General features: G+C 36.5%; 1 protein-coding gene across 1 annotated transcript in view; it reads left to right on the forward strand.

The window, feature by feature from the left end:
* The window catches only part of SLC6A11 (solute carrier family 6 member 11), a 113,198-nt gene that overhangs the window by 23,115 nt on the left and 72,018 nt on the right, over positions 1-18,065 (forward strand). The window contains exon 6 of the mRNA XM_026102530.2: positions 9,836-9,968. Coding sequence (XP_025958315.1) covers positions 9,836-9,968 — 133 coding nt within the window. The remainder of the gene's footprint in view (positions 1-9,835; positions 9,969-18,065) is intronic.

Genomic DNA, 18,065 nt, shown 5'->3' on the forward strand with positions numbered 1-18,065 from the left:
AAGATAATACGCTCAATGTATAGAAATTAGAGAATGCTGAAATGCATTAAGTGCAGTGAGAGACAGAAAGAAAGATGGGAATTTAGAAAACACATCTTTTGATGGAAAACTTAAACTCACCTTAACATAGGAATAAGGATACCTGAGAGAGATTAGGGCTTCTCTACTGAAATGATGGGAAGGCTGTGCAGCACGAATGCTCAGGTCTGTATGCTTTTGTACAGGGAGCTAAGTAACAAGGTTCACAAGGTAAACACAGAGTAGGTGTGAAAAATCCATAGGTGTGAAATGAGCATGCCAGAACAGGTAAGAAAGGCTACTGGACAGTAGCACCATCACTCCTGCTTAGTAGCTTAAATTTGTTTTCCCTTTGCTCCCCACAAAATCTGGCGCAGAGTAAATAGCCAATGCCAGCTATGTTCCTGGATGAAGAGACAGAGAACTGACCTCAAGAGGTGGTCTTCTCTGATTTTTTGTGAAAGAAAAATGTTTTGGAAACTGCTCCAAATCAGAGAGGGGATGTGAAGGGACCTTCCTATAATAGATTGAATCTGTTCTTCAGTTTCCAAATCATGAAATAATGCAACAAGTACTGCAGTACATTCCTTTCAACAATGTGTTGGCAGCAGTTAATCCTCTTTCTATTCAAGAGTCTGCTACAGCCCTACACATTAGAATGCTTTAATAAAGACGCCCTTTCCCAGGAAAATGCAGTGTTCTCCCAACCCACGGGAAATGTAGTGCTGTGGTTGCTGTGTCCCAAAAGAGTGCACTTGTGAAAGGTGAAGCTTTCAAAATGCCAGTTATCAAGTTTGGATTAAAAGGCTACTTTTCAGCTATGAGTAGTCAAAAGTAGCAATTATCTCATAATGTGCTTCCCTACATCAATTCCAAGGATGGAGGGCCCCTTCTTCCCTTCAGATGTCCTGAACTGCTAAATTGAAAGGTATTTTAGCACATTCACAAACAAATTAAGAGCATTTTCAGTAAGTATATAATACTTTTTGAAATACTTCCCTCAAGGGTTTTTATCTTTCCAAATTTTGCAGAATATATATGTGCAGTGATGTTTATTGACAAGGTGGAAGAACAGCAGTAACCATTAGCAACAGTATGTTCCTGGAATGTAGAGAACAAGAAGTCATAGTATGCTATGTAGTTTCTTGCCACGGATATTATTTGATGTTTACTTTCAAGTACTTTTAAGTATGTTGAAATTGCTTATGTCTCTGTACTTTCTTCCCCACTCTGTCCATGTTGATTTGTTTTATTCACACTTATATTTTGATTCAAGTTAAACTGTAAGCATTTGGCTTGCAATATTTGGTACTAAAAGCTGTGACCAGGATGAAGCCACACTGTACTAGTAATGCTATGGTACTATTGCAAAGTCTAGTTTTAAAAACACCTGTGGCCAAACGTCCAGCATTTCTGATGGTTAAACTGATATATGTCCTATTATTCTGCCTGAATTTATCTTTTATTCATTCAGTCTTATGAACTTTGATCAGTTCTCTTCTTTAGGTTATATATGAGAGGACAAGTAAAAACCTTCTTTCTTCATCGTCATTTAGTCAAGCTCATGTACGTGTAGCTAGAGGTCGTGAAACCTCCAAACATAGCATGTATTTTTGGGTGTGAAACATGTTATGAATCCGTAGTGGTTTGAATTCTAAGAAGAGACCTTAAATTTCCAGTTACAGGAAAAATGTCCTGTGTAGAGTTAATATTTTGCTGCTACTGAATTAAAAACCTTACTGTGGTTTGAGTTAACCTGTAGGCCCCAAATTAACTCAAATAGAGCTTATTTTCCTCAGTATTGTGTTGAAGATGCTCAGAGTCCCCTGGCTTCTTTCCGAGGCTATCAGCAGCTCAAGAATCTGAACTGCTGTCAATTTCAAAAGGAAAAAAATAACAAACTCCAGACCAACAATCACTCTTTTCAAAAATCAATTTCTGTTCTCAGTGAGGTACAAAAATAGTTAACGATTTGTATCTTCAGGCTGTATTGCAAGCCTAAACCTTTTTACAGCAAAGTTTCACGCAGTTTTAAGTTGTTGGCAGCAGACTTGCACACGATACTCAGTTACTGTGCTTATAATGGCTTTTAACAACCAGTGATCTTAACAAATTTCGTAGTAATTGAAATGGTTATTTGCAGCTACCACCAGTTTGTTGAACTGGCAATTGCAGTAGACCCATAGGTTTTGGGGCTTTTTTCTGTCAGAATTGGTCTTAGTCTTTTTGTTCTTTAAATGTATGATGGTTTATGGAATTTTATTAAAAGAATATTAGATAACCTTCCTGAACCCAGCATATTTTCCCACAGATGCCCTGGAAGATAGATGAGTTTGTGGTATTTCTTGAAGATTAGTATATCTGGGTCTTAGGCCAATGGCAGTAGTGAATTCTAGTAACAAGGACTCAAAACATCGCAGTGAAATACCTGTTAATAATATTTCTCTATGTTTAATTTGGGAGGATTTTAACTAGAGATCCTCAGACTAATTTAGTTGTTATATATACATGCCTTGATATATATATGTATACTGTGCGTGGCGTGTAATGGCACCTGTGTTAAGTCACATGATCACTGACATCCTAGTCCCTCGTAGGATACGTCAGATGTGACGGTGGGAAGTTCTAGCACAGAGAAATACAAATTCCAAGACTGCAACCATATCAAAATGCAAACCTAGAACTGTATCAGAGCTACCAAGTATGGACTTCAGTTATGTGTTAGCTTTGTCAGTTATCTGCAGTTGCTTCCCTGAGGGTGTGTCAGTTTGTGTAGGTATCTAACTAGTGCATTTTCTCCTCGGAAAAGCATTATTTTTCATTTTTACTTCTAATATGACCTGATAATTAGAATATAAAAACCCCATGAGTCTGCAACTTGTCTCAGGATCCCATTGTCTGATTGTACAATACTACGTAGTTTATGCTAGGAGATATTTTGGCTGATGCTGAGGCCCTCTGTTCAGGAGTAATTTAACTCACAATGGCCACGAAGCATTCACAACCTGTTCCCACCACAATCTACATAAATTGCATAATGTGCATGATTTACTCCCTTCTTGTGCTCTGCTTTAATATCAGCTATCACAAGTGAAACACCAGTGCAAACAGCCTTCCAGATTTTGTTATTCCTGAGGTTCTTACCCTAGAACTTCTGTTTCAAATGCTTGTTACTCTAACCAACAGAGCATCATTTTCAGTGTTGATTTTACTGCCCTTGCTTTTTCTCTGTCCTTCTCTGCATAAAGAAACAAGGAGAATGTTAAAGGTGGTGTAGAGAACTTGCAGTGGTAGGAGAAGAGGAAGATGTAGTGAAATCTACAGTGTGTATTTTCCTGCTGGCTGTGTAATGTTTTGCAAGGTCATGGCAGCTTTAATTTAGATAGAAGCTGGACTGCTGAGGAGCAAGAAGCTGTGATCAACTCTGTAATCTTCTGACTCCTGAATATACCAAACTCATCTCTTAGATGCAGCAAGAATCATGTATTTTTAAATGCTCCCTCTTTTTGATTAATTCAAATTGAATAATAAAAGAACAAGGTCAGATAAAAGGGTGTATACAGCCAGACTGAACTGAAACTTTACCAGAACAATTTTGAGTTCTGAATGCCTCCTCCTTTCAAAACCTTGCTTTGCTACTGCTGTTTCAGCCAGAATCTCAGCAGACCCTGGAATTAGGGAGAACAGTGTCTTGCCTGCTGAGGAAATCACCGCTAGCTTCCAAGCAACACTTTGCATACATTGTATGTTATAGTTTGATTATATGTTCTGGACTTGTTGCTGCTGGCTTTCTAAGGAGAACATAAAACCTTTGTTCTGCTTGAATAAAGAAAAGACAGATTTTACGGCACTTCGAAAGATTTGAATACTCATTTCAGTACAAGTTGATTAGCACCATGTGTCTTTTTTAAATGGGAGCAGCAGGGCTAATAGCGTTGGGACCATTAATTTGCCATTTCCTTTCTATGCTGTTCTTTCCCATAATACACAGTTCTATAACCACTCTACAAAACAGCTGGATAAAGATGGATACCTCAGTTGGCACATTCATGACTGAAAGCTGAGCAGAGCTTGTGGCCCTAGGCAGAACTGCTGGCAGGACATGAGTATGGAGATTTACAGTGAGGCTGGGCAGGTGGCATTTGTGGGGATTAGTGACTGGTGTGATGCAGTTCACCAGCCATGCAGATGTACACAGATCTTCAAGTGAGGAAGTTGCCAGCCTCTCTCAAATACACTTACCAATCCTCCAGAAGCCATTCCTTGTTGATGGAGGTTTGTCATGTAGGAGGTCTAGTTGTGATGGTCATATCTACATGATATGACAGAGTATAGTGCAGAGGTGTCTCTGAACAGGCCAGCTCATTCATCAAATCAGCACAGCTCTATCCATGGTACATGTATTTAAAGCGAGTAATTACTTGTGCTGAGAATCAATACAGATTAGTCCAGGCAGAGTGCCATGTTAGAATGGCTGTACTATGTATAGTACCTGAATTAGTTTACATATTTCTCCATAGCACTGCCATCTTGCTCTTGTTCATACATTCATATTTTGGAAAAGAAATGCTGTTCAGATTTGGGCACGCATGTATATAAATGTCATTTGAATGTTTTCTTGTGTTTGGAATTAATGGTGTGTGGCTCAGAGATACAGAAGTCCAGGATCATTGTTACTACTGATTTATGTATTATGGCAGTGTACAGACCATGATGGGCTCTAAGGGAAGCACAGTCCCTATTCAAGAATTTGAAATAGGGAGAATGAAAAGCAGATTAAAGATAGGAGCAATAGATGCAGCAAGCACAGGTAGGAACACTTATACAAGTGCTCCTTTCCTGATGCAAAGGTAGGAAGTTTAAAGGAATGTATTGAATGAGGCTAAATCAGTGGATTTTGTTTTGATTCTAATAGTGTGTTAGAAAACTATTTTTTAGGCATATTCTTTGCTATTTAGTTCTAAAGGAATAAAGAATGTCTTTAGAATACATGGGGCAACATAATAGATATTGTAGAGGGGTGTGGAAAGAAAAAGATTGGAGAGGTGGGTGTACCTGATGAGATTCATTTTATGCTATCTCCTGAATCTCAGCAAGGATCTGGGTCCTACTGCACCAGGCATATATATGTTAAAGATGAAGAGTTTTTTTCCCAGTATAACTGATGTTAATAGAAAAACAGAGTTGAAGTGACTGGAAGGAGAGGGAGAAAAAGAGCTTATGGGTGCCTATTCAGTGCTATGTTTGGTTTTAAGAGTGAGGACAAAATAATAAATGTGATGGATATTACAACAGGAACATGCGAAATGCCACAGAGAGTCAAAGCAACAGGTGGGAAAGGAGATTGGCAATTCTGGATTTACTCGTGTGATCCAGATAGCTGGTCACTAGTTTATCTTGTTATTCTCAATTCTGTTGCTGTCCCAAGAATCCAGTAAAAAAATGGTTTGATTGAAACCCTAAGGAAGTATGTTCGTTACTGTTTTTCACTGAAAAGAAAGATAAATAAAAGATTGTTTCCAATTGACATTGCTGTTATGGCCCAAACCCAAACGTTTTGCTTCATTTTTGGATTAGACAACCTTTGTTCTACTGTTTTCTTCTTCATCTTAAAAAAAATGATATTCATTTTAAAACATAGTATGTCATTTGAAAATAAAAATTAGAATATTTCTAAGCAAAACAGTAATTGAAATTCCCTACGCCTTCCCTGCTTGTCTTCTGAGTTTCTTTAGCTGAATCTACTTGTCAAATTCAAACCGAACTTGAACCAAGCTCCCTCCAAACTGCATCTTTCAGTTCACTAATACTTTCCTCCTCCCCTTCCCACCCCCAAATAAAGGAAAAAAGGTCCCTTTCTAGGGAGAAAGGTACCTGGCCACCCCTTTTTCTCAAGTTACTTATGGATCTTTGTTTTCATGGTAAGAAATTGATGATAATCTGTCTGGATTTGCCTTTCCATGAATTCCAGTTATAAACTGGAAATAAGAGATTAATATGCTTCCTTGCTGAAAGGTTTGATACATGCATCTCACAACAAACTATGTGGTTTCCATGTTGCCAGTATGTACTGTGTAGATGAATATCATTCTAACCACAGGCTAGTACAGTATGCTGTGTGCCAGCAGGCTGATAACACGCTACTTTCTTGTCATAGGGTTGCAAAGATCAGAGTTTGCTCTAGAAAAATATTTTTGTGATATTAGGATTTGTCAAAGCTATTTCTCCTTCTTCCCAGCAGAGCAGAAATCTTACTGGTGGGTTAAGACTGTTGATCTGGGAGGCTCTGAAAAGAAGCAGTGGTCCCTAAATGGGAGAAGAAAGTGAGTCATTTATAATTTGAGGCTTTTTAGTCCATTTATAAAATGAACTAAATGGTTGAAAATCCTAGCAGTAGCTGCAGTCAAAATAGATCACTTGGAATCTATCTGCTCCTTGCTTTGTCACCAGGCTCCTGTGATGGACTATTCACTCATAGCATGGTTTTCAACATGGTTATCTGTAGTCTGCTCTCAGTACACAGTCATTGGCCTTTTATTGTCTAGACCCTTTTTAATCATATTACACCTGTTCTGTTCTTGGCTCTCTTGAAAGTAAGACCCTAATATTCAAGGTGAGCTAAGATTTAGAAGGTTTTTTTCCTTTTTGGATGACAATTTGTAGAAAAGGGTGGATGTCATCCCAAGTCAAATTCAGCATGATGCCACCTGTCAAATTGCATAGAAGAACTTGAATCTTAAGTATCCATTTCATCAGCCTTTCTCTATAATTGTGGCTTAGTGATGTTATTTTCAGCTCTAGAATGCAGATTAAAAAAAGTGTTTCATCTTCTTGATTAACGCATATCCTTCATCAAAAGCTACCTCTTTCTATTTTTTGCAGCATTTTGATGACAGTTCTTTAGGTTTATTGCAGCTTGTTGCTGGCTGATGCTGTTCCACACCACATCACTTTTCTCTCTAACTGGATGATGTCAGAAGCTTTACAGAGTAAAGCTAGTTAGTGGACAAGGAGGAAATGGTGATGAGGTGGCAATAACATTTACATTTAGATAGTCTAACACTTTCTATTATGAAAAGTTCTTGTAACACTTTTTTTTCTTTCTTTTCTAGTGAAACATCATAGTCACCGCCATTTATATTCATTAGAAAGTAAGGAGACAAACCTCAGGCTAGAGAAGTGTTTTTTTCTTTTACCTGTTAAATTTTGTCCTCCTTCACCTGAACAGGAACATTTTAACTCAGACATTCTAAATGCCTGGGCCCCCAGGGCTGCCAGAGCTGCAGCAGGAGCAGCAGCCGTACTGCTTGGAAGGCATGAAAGCTGAAAGAAGTTCTGCAGCGGCTGTATGGCCAGCTGAAGGACTTGGCAATGGTTAGATCTTTTCATTCTCAACAGTATTCACCAGCTGCAGCTCATATCTTCAGCCTCCTATTCTCCATCATTAGAGGCAGGTGAAAGAACTCCCCTTCATCCTCCACATGCTGGGGGGGAAAATTGAAAGAACTAGATCAGATTCCTCCCTGTAGCACTGAGACCGAGCACATCTTCTCTCTGCAGTCAGTGAAAACAGCAGTCTTCATTGTGACTGCTTACACATGGAAAGTCTGCTGTTGAAGACCTCATGAGGAAGAGGATGCCATTTGATGTAAGCATTTTTTAAAACAGCATAGAAGACACTACAGTGACAGCTAAAAGATACTGAATGTATGTTACTGACTGCTGGCACAACCTTAATTCTGCCCCTTGTGAAGAAATACTGCAAGACTAGATGGATATTCAGTATGTGCAGAATAAATTGACTGTTCAATACCTTTCTATGAGCTATGGAGCTGTTGGGTGGCACAGAGCTAAGATCCCCAGCTGCCTATCCAGTCATCTAGGGAAAGGAGCTGACTATATTCTATTTAGGCATGGTTCTGAATTACACAATCCTACAATTTTTATTCTTTGATACAATTGCCTCAGCCAATGACTGAGTCAAATGCAAAAGAAAAAATTAAGATCATATGGGTAAATGTAGGTTGGACATCTTCTGAGTTAATACTCAACTTGGTAACCTAAATACATTTTAATGTGATTAATTACACAATCTGTGTAACTATACAGTTATACATATATGGTAATTTATACATATATGGTAATCATACATAATTTGTCTTTCAGAACTGTATCCAAAACTACCTGTTCCAGATGATGATAAATGATACATTGTTTCTAGGGCTTTTAACTATATCACCATACTGATGAACTTCAGTTAGTCTTCTCCATGTCTCTGGGAAGCAAGTTAGTGTAGGCCTTGGGTCTCTGAGGCTGTGTAAGTAACATTTAATACAGGTTTCAGAGAAAAATTAGGATAATACGTGTAAGTTTGAATACTGGAAGTATATATGCAAATGTATATTTGTACACATATACATGTGCAGATATATTTGTGGAAACATACATGGAATGACTTGTGACCAGCCCTACAGAGATTTGATTAAGGCAGGCCTGAATGACTGAAAACAGTTATTCCATGTATAAGATTAGCAAATGGCTGATTGCTTGTTCTAAGTAGCTGAAAGATCATGAGGTGTTTCTAAATCTCTTTATCTTTGGATATTAAATCCATATCAACCTCTGTCTTCAAATATAAGTTGTCATGCTTTTGTTGCTCTGGGAAATTCAGATTCCTGAAGAAAAGTCTTTTAATTTTCTGTAGGGTTTCTTTTAGGTTTAAGAGTAATTAAAAAATCACGAAGAAATTAATGAAATTGATGAGTTTACAGGAAGAAATTCTTGTTTTTACTTTTAACCTCTTTATGCAATGCTGCCTGGAGTACTGTGGTTTACTTACAGGCTGGTAAAGAATTTACTTTGTTTGTAATCTGAGTGTTTATTTAAAGTAAAAATTAAAGGGCATGAAAGGACTTTGCATTCTCCAGGTAAGAGAGTCAGTCTTAAGTAAAGAAATTGTTCTCATGGTTAAAATGCTACCCCATATTTCAGGAGGCTAGAGTGGTGGAAGCCTGGTTTTGCAGACTTCCTGTTCGAATACTGGCAAGTCACTTAATTTCTCCAATTCCTGTTTTACAAAACTTAAAAAAATAAAATAAAATAAAGTGCCTCTTGTTTAACAAGTTAATGAATTCTCTGGGCATAGAATATGAGCTGGGGGGATGTTGTACTTAAGAAATATGAGGACTTGTGTATTTAGAACTGAGTGGGTTTTTTTAAACAAACAGTAAATGCAGCATGTGTTCTTGTTGACCACATTTCACAGAAAGTGTAATTTAAAAAAAAAGTAATGTTTTAATGTTATATCCTAAATAAAATCTGTTTGGAAAATGTCATGATGTTTGACACTTTTTAAAAGAAATCCTTTTAAATTATATTTTCATCTAAAAAAGACATTTATAAAAATGTTACAAGGTAAAAATAAAGGTCAAAACTCAAATCAGTCACTTGTTACTGCATTGTTTTGTTTTGAGCTTATATGATTTCTCTGTTATTTAGACAAACAAGTACTTGGAGGTTGTTTTGCTTCTTTGGTTTATTTTTTTTAAATAAAAACTTGCTATGCTGAATATTATAAAATCTTTTTAATTATGTTACTAACCTGGAAAAATCCAATATTTGTTCAGTTTTAACTGGATGTAAAACCCAAGGAGAATATTCCACTGATTCCTTCAGACTTTTCTTTCTTAACATGGTGCATTCTTAGTAGTCAGTAACTAGGCGTCTCCCTGGTTGAAGCTGATTTATTTTTATCCCTGTGTTTCATATGTATATGTTTTATATTTCACTTTGCCCCTTTTTTTTTTTCTTTTGGCAGACGCAGGGTGCTAGCTATATCTGATGGAATTGAGCATATTGGGAATCTTCGCTGGGAACTTGCATTATGCCTTCTTGCCGCTTGGACTATCTGCTATTTTTGCATTTGGAAAGGAACAAAGTCAACTGGAAAGGTGAGGTTAAAATTCTGTGTATTAGCTGAAGGATGACTCTTATGCCCCAAATCCTGTGTGTTGTCATTTACATTTATTCAAATCAGAATGGTAGAATTTTAACTGCTTCCTACATTGCTGTAAATAACTGTACTTCGGGGTATATAAGCGTAATGTAACGTAATTACGAATCAGTCATACTTCATTTTGTTTTGGTTTTTTTGCTTTTAACAATCCATTTTTCATCTAATTGTGTTAGATGAGGCTGTTTTCTTTGCTAATTTAACGTACTATGAGTTACAAATTCTTGAGCCTTGAAATCAATACTGAGTCAATTTGATTTCTGTGCACAAGTTATCCAAAATTTGAATTTGATTCTGAATTGAAAGGATTTGAAAATCCCAGTCACACAAGCAAATTACACAAATAGACTGAGAGAATTCAGAAATACAAGTAAGAATTCAGAAAAAAAAGTATACAACTCAGAAGTATAAGTAGACTAGAAAAAATACAAATTGTCATCATTAAACTGTCTACCATTCAAGGAGGAACACCAAAAGCAGGAATAGTGAAAAACCTGAAAGAGATGGAGATGGATGAATTAGAAAAAAATCCCTTGTAATCCCTTGTAACTTATAGAGTGAATGCCATTGCATACTGAATATCCAGCAGAGAGAGACCACTTTGAGGAAGTCATGTGGTGCTTGAGAGGTTGCCCCCAGAGTAGTACAAGACATAGTTCTGAGTAGAACATACGATTTGTGGGCTAAACAGAGGGAAATAGTCACCGTTCTGGAGAGGGTCCAAGAAAAAGCACTGTTTTCTCTTATTGAAACTAAAGAATAAACTAGATATGTTGGTGGATTGAAACATTTTGTTTATTTAATTTTCAGATGTTTATTACTTGCTTAGTTTGGGATTGTGGCTTTTTCGATTCTTTTTTAATAGGCTACATTTATAAATGAAATTGATTGAAATAAAAAGGTTTTTTTTTTTATTTAGAAAATGTCAAAGTGAAATGTTTCAGCTTTGTCAGCTACACATCCTTCTTCCTCTCAAAATTTTGGCTGAAACTATTCGGTGAATTCAGTCTCTATTTGCCAACTGTGTCAGTCAATCTGGAACTGCATTTTTCATCCGAGCATTTGTGCACACAGATTTATGCAGCCCTACTTTTTATCAACTCACTGCACAAAAGATGCTGAGAAAGACTGTCTAGAGATACAAACAAAACAAGTATAGCGAAGAGGGAAGAGAAAAAGACCTGAAGCCAAAAATGTAAAGAAGCAAAGGTGAGATAAGGGAATGACAAGATAAATACCCCTATGTCTTTGAAGCACGCACACCAGGGAGATACAGAAGTGGTTTAGAGTTGTCTGAGCAGCTACCACTGGTGATAAAGAAATGAAACGAAGCAAAAATAACTTTTCCTGTCTGTCAAAAAGAATGTCTGAAGATGGAGATATATTCTACCATAGAATAATCTTGTCTCAAGAGTGGAGGAAAAAACACATTGTGTGTTTGTGTGTACACACGCATGCATGCATGCACACAGTTGTGCAAAACTGAACAATGTACTTAAGAAAAATAGCATCAGTACAAATCATTCGCTGACAGGGAGAGGCTTAAGTGATCACAGGGAAGGTACATTTTGTATTTCTGCATTTCTGTGGTTTACATATATGTATATGAAGACCAAGAGAAGCTTAACACACCAGAACTTGCACTATTTCCTCAGAAATAGTTCCCACATTTCGGAAGTGACTGAAGTGAAGCTGTTTGAGAGACCATTCTGATAGCTGAGCTAAAACCTCACCTTACTAGTAGGTGGAATACATTTTATTTTACGTCAGTGTAATTTTGGTAACTGCCTTCCTGTTGAGGTTAACAGCCTGATAAAGAGACTTTCTTTTCTTGTCCAGTTGAAATAAGATGATGAACTTTTCAAATAAGAAGAAATAATAGGTACTCTTGGAACAAAAATGGAAAAAAATGAAATTAGTACCCAGTATTCTGCTTTATAGATCTCAAGACAAAAAAACATTGGGGTCTTGTAGTAGATAGCTTATCATATATTTACACTACTTAGAATGGTTTGCCATGAACAGCAGTTCTGCTTCCAAAATCCTGAAGAAGCAGATAGGTAAATTCCTATGTTATTCAGGACACACTGCAGTCCTCAGCAGTCTGTCTAGGCAGAGGATCCATTGCTTATCAAGGAACATGCAGTAAGACTCTTTCATAGGCAATATTCATCCTTTCTTTTTCTGGTTCTGCTCCTCTGATTGGTAAAGGAAGCTTTTACTAGATGAATATGCAGCATTGCAGTTGGTTTCCAGTAATGTATTTTTTCCTAGAAGTAAATAAATTTCCTTTTTGAGATTGACTTAAGAATTTTAATATTCTTACACATCTCTTATTACAGCCAAGGTAACTGGAAATCTTTGTCATCTCACTGTCTCCCCAGACTAGCTAAGCACATATATAGCAGTCAGGTGTTGTAGATGCTACAAATGAAAGAAATGCTTTGAAATAGAGATGGCAGATGGTCTTCTTGGCTGCAGTTTCTGTTTCGGGTATAATGGTGTTTTGAAAGTTCATTTTTGAACTCATCCAGTCATTGTCTTTCACACTAGATTCAGTTTATCATGCGCTTATTTCCAGGAAACATTTAAGGTGCTCCTAGTTTTTTATTATAGTAATATTGAAAGTGTTTTTAAATTAGCACGTTGAATTTACTTGACACTTTAGTTGGATTGAGTAATTTCAATGTTATAAGACATTTAATCAAAGTTGAAAACTGCTTAGATTTTTATCACTTTCAGAAACATTTTTGAAGGGATATGTCCATGGGCCTGAATGGGGGGAGAGAGAGAGAAAACAGGAAAGAGAGTGGAAGTGGAAAAGAGAGAGAGAGAGAGAGAAACTTACCATGTTCACCTAACTGTTTGGTGAAATATTCAAGAGGTTTACTCCTTTCCTCTTTTTACCCTTCATCTTAATGCATAGTGGAAAGAAAAATCCAAGCCTTAAAAGCTGTCATAAAATAAAACCATCATTCTCCAGCTAGCACTAACGTAAAACTCATCTACTCAGATTATGAATATTTAATATTTTAATATATTAAATATATTAAATCTAATATAAAACTGAACTCCACAGGAAGCATTTGTGACGTGGTTAGTGAGATGTTTCAACCGTTTCCCAGCACTGTTCTTCAGTCATCACTTTCTCACCCTTTTATTATCCCATTTTAACAGATGTTATATCCAAATAATTTCAGGCAGCTCTCTCAGCTTTCAGGGGAACCATATCTGTGCCCTGTCTGAGGTTCTGTCCCATTAATGATTGAATTGTAGACATACTTGAAGTTATTTGCATGCTAGCTTTCATATTTAATACAGTGCAGATACACCAAATGCAGGATCTTTGAATGAGAAACTTGGAATGAAATCAAAGGAGAAAAATATGACAATGTAATATATTATGTATGTACTGCATCTTGCTAAGCTTGATATCACTTGATAGACATCTTGTCCGGAAGTATTTTCAGTAGCTAGCATCAAATGCTTCCAAAGATGAAGTAAGAACTCTGTAGAAGGCTAGTGAAGGTTAATTTTCAAACATAGTAGGTATCATCCTAGTCCCTGAACATTAGGGCTTGGTTTAGTATCTTATCTCTCCAAAATGTTTATGATTATTAATTATAACAATTCTGGATATTTCTGTAATGTATATACATGCATAGTCAGTTAATGAGTCTTGTTAATTTTTTGATTTTTCATGTGACATTCATGAAATCTTGAAGTATCTATGAAAAGGGAGAAACAGTTCCTTTTTTAGATTTTTGGCTTTCCATCTCTTAATTTGACTAAACAACAGCTTGCTTTACATTTTGATAAAAGAGACATCGGAAGATCTCAGTCTGCTTTTCCTATAAACACTGCTGAAGGACATAATCCTAATCTTTCTAGTTTTGTTTTGATGGGAGTTTTTTCAGATAATGACCGCTTATCTGAGTTCATGGCAAGTCCTCACTTACACCAAGCTCTGCACAATTTCTTTTGAAGTGAGGAGGTTGGTAGACTTGCATAAAGGCATTATACATCTCTGTCATATTTGTCAGTCAGAACTTTTCTGTTCAAGTATCTTGCTTACTTTTTGAATGCATCAACATATCTGTATGTGGAGCTGATGTTGTTAATTTATAAATGTGCAAAGTACATAGAATTACAGAATCACAAGATTGTTCAGGTTGGAAGGGACCTTGGGAAGTCTCTTGTCCAGACTCTTGCTCAAAGCAGGGTGAACACTGAATTCAGACTGGTTTGCTTAGTGCTTCATTCACCTGAATTTTAAAAAACTCTTAAGGACAGAATTCTTGGTGCAGCCTGTTCCTGTTCATAATTGTTCTCATGACATGAGTCATTTTTTATTTTTTCTTTACTACATACAGTGTTTGTTCCAATATTTAATTTTATTTGTTACTGAATTATATATTTGTTTGCTTGGCTTTATTATATTTCTATTATCCACTCCTGATTAAAACACTTTTTTTGTATGTCTTGCTACATAGCAACTATAGAATGGTTTTGAGTGCCTGCAATTATTCATGCAAATAGAATAACTTGAAAACAAACTTATATATTTATATTAATAAGCTAACAGTTGCATTTTTTTCTTCATGTCTTTAATTCCCAGTCGGTATCAGTGGCCTATTTGTGAATGGCAGTTACAGTTAATCAGCATACAGTATGACACACAAGTGTGGGACAACCGACAAGCTTGCCCATGTCTTTATGACATGGTTACTTTATCTGCTTCTGTTCTGTGGTGAATAAAAGAGCATTTTTTCTGCCCACTGTAATGATGAATTGAAACAAAAGTGTTAAAAAGCCACCTGAAATCTTCCTGCAATTTTCGAATATGAACCTTAGAACATTTTACCACACCCTGAGCTTTGCTTTTTTAAGTGTGATACCTGATGTTGTAGAAGTAGCCATAGAGGAAAAAGCAAAGTTTCATGTAAAAGGGAAACTAATATAGTAATGATTAATACACACAGGATACAAGGACTGGTTGAGACAGTGAATGCAATAAACTGCCATTGTTCATATGCAATATCATTCACATTTCTGGGAAAATCATGTAAAGACCTTTCCAGCCTTGTTGCAGAGTTGGACCTGATGAATGATTCTTTGGAAAGTTGTTAGGAAACACTGAGAAATACGTAACAATGCAAAATCTGTTGAAGATTTTAACAGGTCCATGAAAGGGTATATTATAGGTAAACATTGCCAAAAAGACAGGTTTCATCGCACAGAACATTTGCAACAAGTAATATTGCTGTATGAGTTTGTACCTCAACTATTTTCTTCTTTGCTTTCAGCTTGCTCTTGATTATTTTTACATAGAACATATTGTAATGAAAATGGCAATGGAATGCATTATTAGATAAGTTTGCTTACAAAAATGATTAAAAAAGCTTAGGTTCCTTATAAAACAGTAAACTACATTCAGATTTACAGATTGCTTCTATTTGCTCTCTGAAACTATTCCATAAAGAAAATCAGGAATCACCAATAAATGTGATTATTTCTGCTAGGATATGACTGATAAAATCTGTTTGGGTAATACTCATTTGAAAAAACCTGGGTAGCTGGAGGAAAATTGCTTTTGGGTTGAGAAATATTATTAAATAAGTTGTAAATAAAAAACCAGTCTTATAAAACTATAGACCAGGTTTTGTCATTTTATCTGACATTTACACAAGTCATTGTAGGGTCAGCATTCTGATATTAAGTGTTAAAATAAATATTGTTGTGCACCTTCAAGATTTAGGGGTTATTTAATATTGGAGTATAAAACTGATGGATTTTCATAAATGAGTTTTCATTTGTATCATTAAAACTCTATGTCTGTTTTTTTACCCATACTCAAACCCAAACAGAAAGTTCTTCCGTGTTGTTTGTACTTCCCGTTAGTCCCTGGCCAATGTGTGGTGAGAAATCTTTCTCATGGAGTTTCAGGATCCTCTGGAAGAAGGATAAATCTTGCAAGAGTCCGTTCTTACAATTTTTCCCAGAACTAATGCAAACATCACAGAGATAGGTGTCAGTACTCGCTGAACATTGTTCACTCTGACTTCCGGATCTTTGGATCCTTTCCTACTCTTCGTATTGAGTTCCCTGAAGTTCAGCATCATCCTGATCTCACTTTATGCTGTCTCTCTACTTGATGTACTTTAAAACTACAATAGAAGGGCAGGCTGATAAAAATAGAGGCTGATGCTGAAAGATAAAGTCAGGAGTGTTGTGCTGTCACAAGGACATGCAGAAAGCATCAACTCTTTCACAGGTATCAAGTGTCTACAAAACAATCTAGAGAATTAAACCCAGAGCAAAGACCCAGTGTGTCCTGTTAAACGCTTTGGATGTTGCTCTAAAACAAAATTGCTTGACTTAAACCACAGTCAACTGGAAAATGTCTTGCACACCATCTCGTCAAGCTTTGACTTAAGAATGTGCTAGAAAACATTTGTATGGTTCTGTTTATCACTTGCTGCCTCCTTTCACTCTGTCGATACTCTGTTACCCATAGCACAGAATGCACTGCTGAGAGCTATTAATATGCTCACAACTGTATGGCAATTTCAGCTGTATATGCTACTCTTTCTACATAAACGTGAGTTGTCTAAGATACTTGATTAAAGAGTCATGAAAGTCAAAATATGAAAGAATAGAATAATAATTACGCAGTATCTCCTCATGAAATATTTATGAGTTTCCCCCTAATTTATCACTGGATAGCTGTAAAAAGGATGCTGTTTGTTTAAGAAAATCATTTGCAATTCATCATTGTAAATGGTTAGAAATGACCTTCGAAGCTTTCTTGGTGAAGTAGCTAACACATGTTAGCATAAAGGTATGAGACCTTCTGAATTTTTTGTCACCTTTACTATTCATTCAGTTATTTCATGTTCTACCATGACATCATTAGAAAAGCGGTAAAAGCCTTAGCAAAGCAGAAAACTTTCTTGTCCTGAAGGAACAGCAGTACTGTTTTATCTACCAAGATTTGGGGTTGAATGCATGTAGGTGACAGCATAATTTGTTATTAGGCTGATGAGGTTTGTTTCTTTGTATGTGCATAATGTCTTAACCTGTAATGTTCTCCATAATTCTTTTGAATTTAATGGTTCTGACTGAAGCTGTCTTACTCTAAATGATGTGCTTGGCAAACCTGGTTGGATTCCATACAGACTCCCCAGTTTCTCCTGGTCTGAGTGTTTTATTTACATTTTACATGTACAGCTTAGATAAGATTCTCGTAAACACTTATGATGCTTTTTGTAGCCTTGGTAAATATGGTGGTCTTAAGCTTGATTTTGTGAAATTCATTTGTAACTGCCTGGTTGTTGTCTTTCCCAGTGCTGAGCTATCCCTTACTACTTCGTTCAGCTGATTACTTTGATCTGCTCGGTTGGACACAGTGAAGGGCCATGTAAGAGTAATTTGTCAAGAAACTCTATGAAAGTCCATGTTAATGCTACATGTTAAAAGGTCAGAGGTTGGAGAAAACAATAATGTATGGTCAATTTGCCTAGGACATCTCAATGTAGACCTGTTAACAATAATAGGAAAATGGCTTGGCAGGTTGTTTTGGCATTGTTGGTGGTCTGTGGATGTGGCGGGCAAGAAAGGATCACTGAAAACTATCATACCATTTGTAATGGGAAAATAAGATGGCCAAAGAATTGTGCTGAAACAAATTGTGCTAAATTTTGCTAAGTTAGTATTGTGCTAAAACTAGTACGGTTTAACTAAAGGTGGAGAGCCCTGTTTTTTCACTCCATAGCACTTTTGGAAACCTTTTGTCCTAGGCTGCAGTCATGATGGGCCTGAATAGCTCACTACATGATAGATATCTGAACTCTTGAGAGCTTATTCCAACAAAGCAAACCCCACACTATGCATTGCTATAAAAAAATAGAGCTGCAACCCCATTTAAATGTTGGTTGTGTTTTATCTTCTTGTCAAGGAGAATCTGAGAATTTGTGTGAGCAGTTTAAAATGCAAAACATAAGCTGTCAGACTCTGGCTGGCTGAGTGTACTGTC

This window comes from Dromaius novaehollandiae, chromosome 12, assembly GCF_036370855.1.
Source record: "Dromaius novaehollandiae isolate bDroNov1 chromosome 12, bDroNov1.hap1, whole genome shotgun sequence".
Lineage (NCBI taxonomy): Eukaryota > Metazoa > Chordata > Aves > Casuariiformes > Dromaiidae > Dromaius > Dromaius novaehollandiae.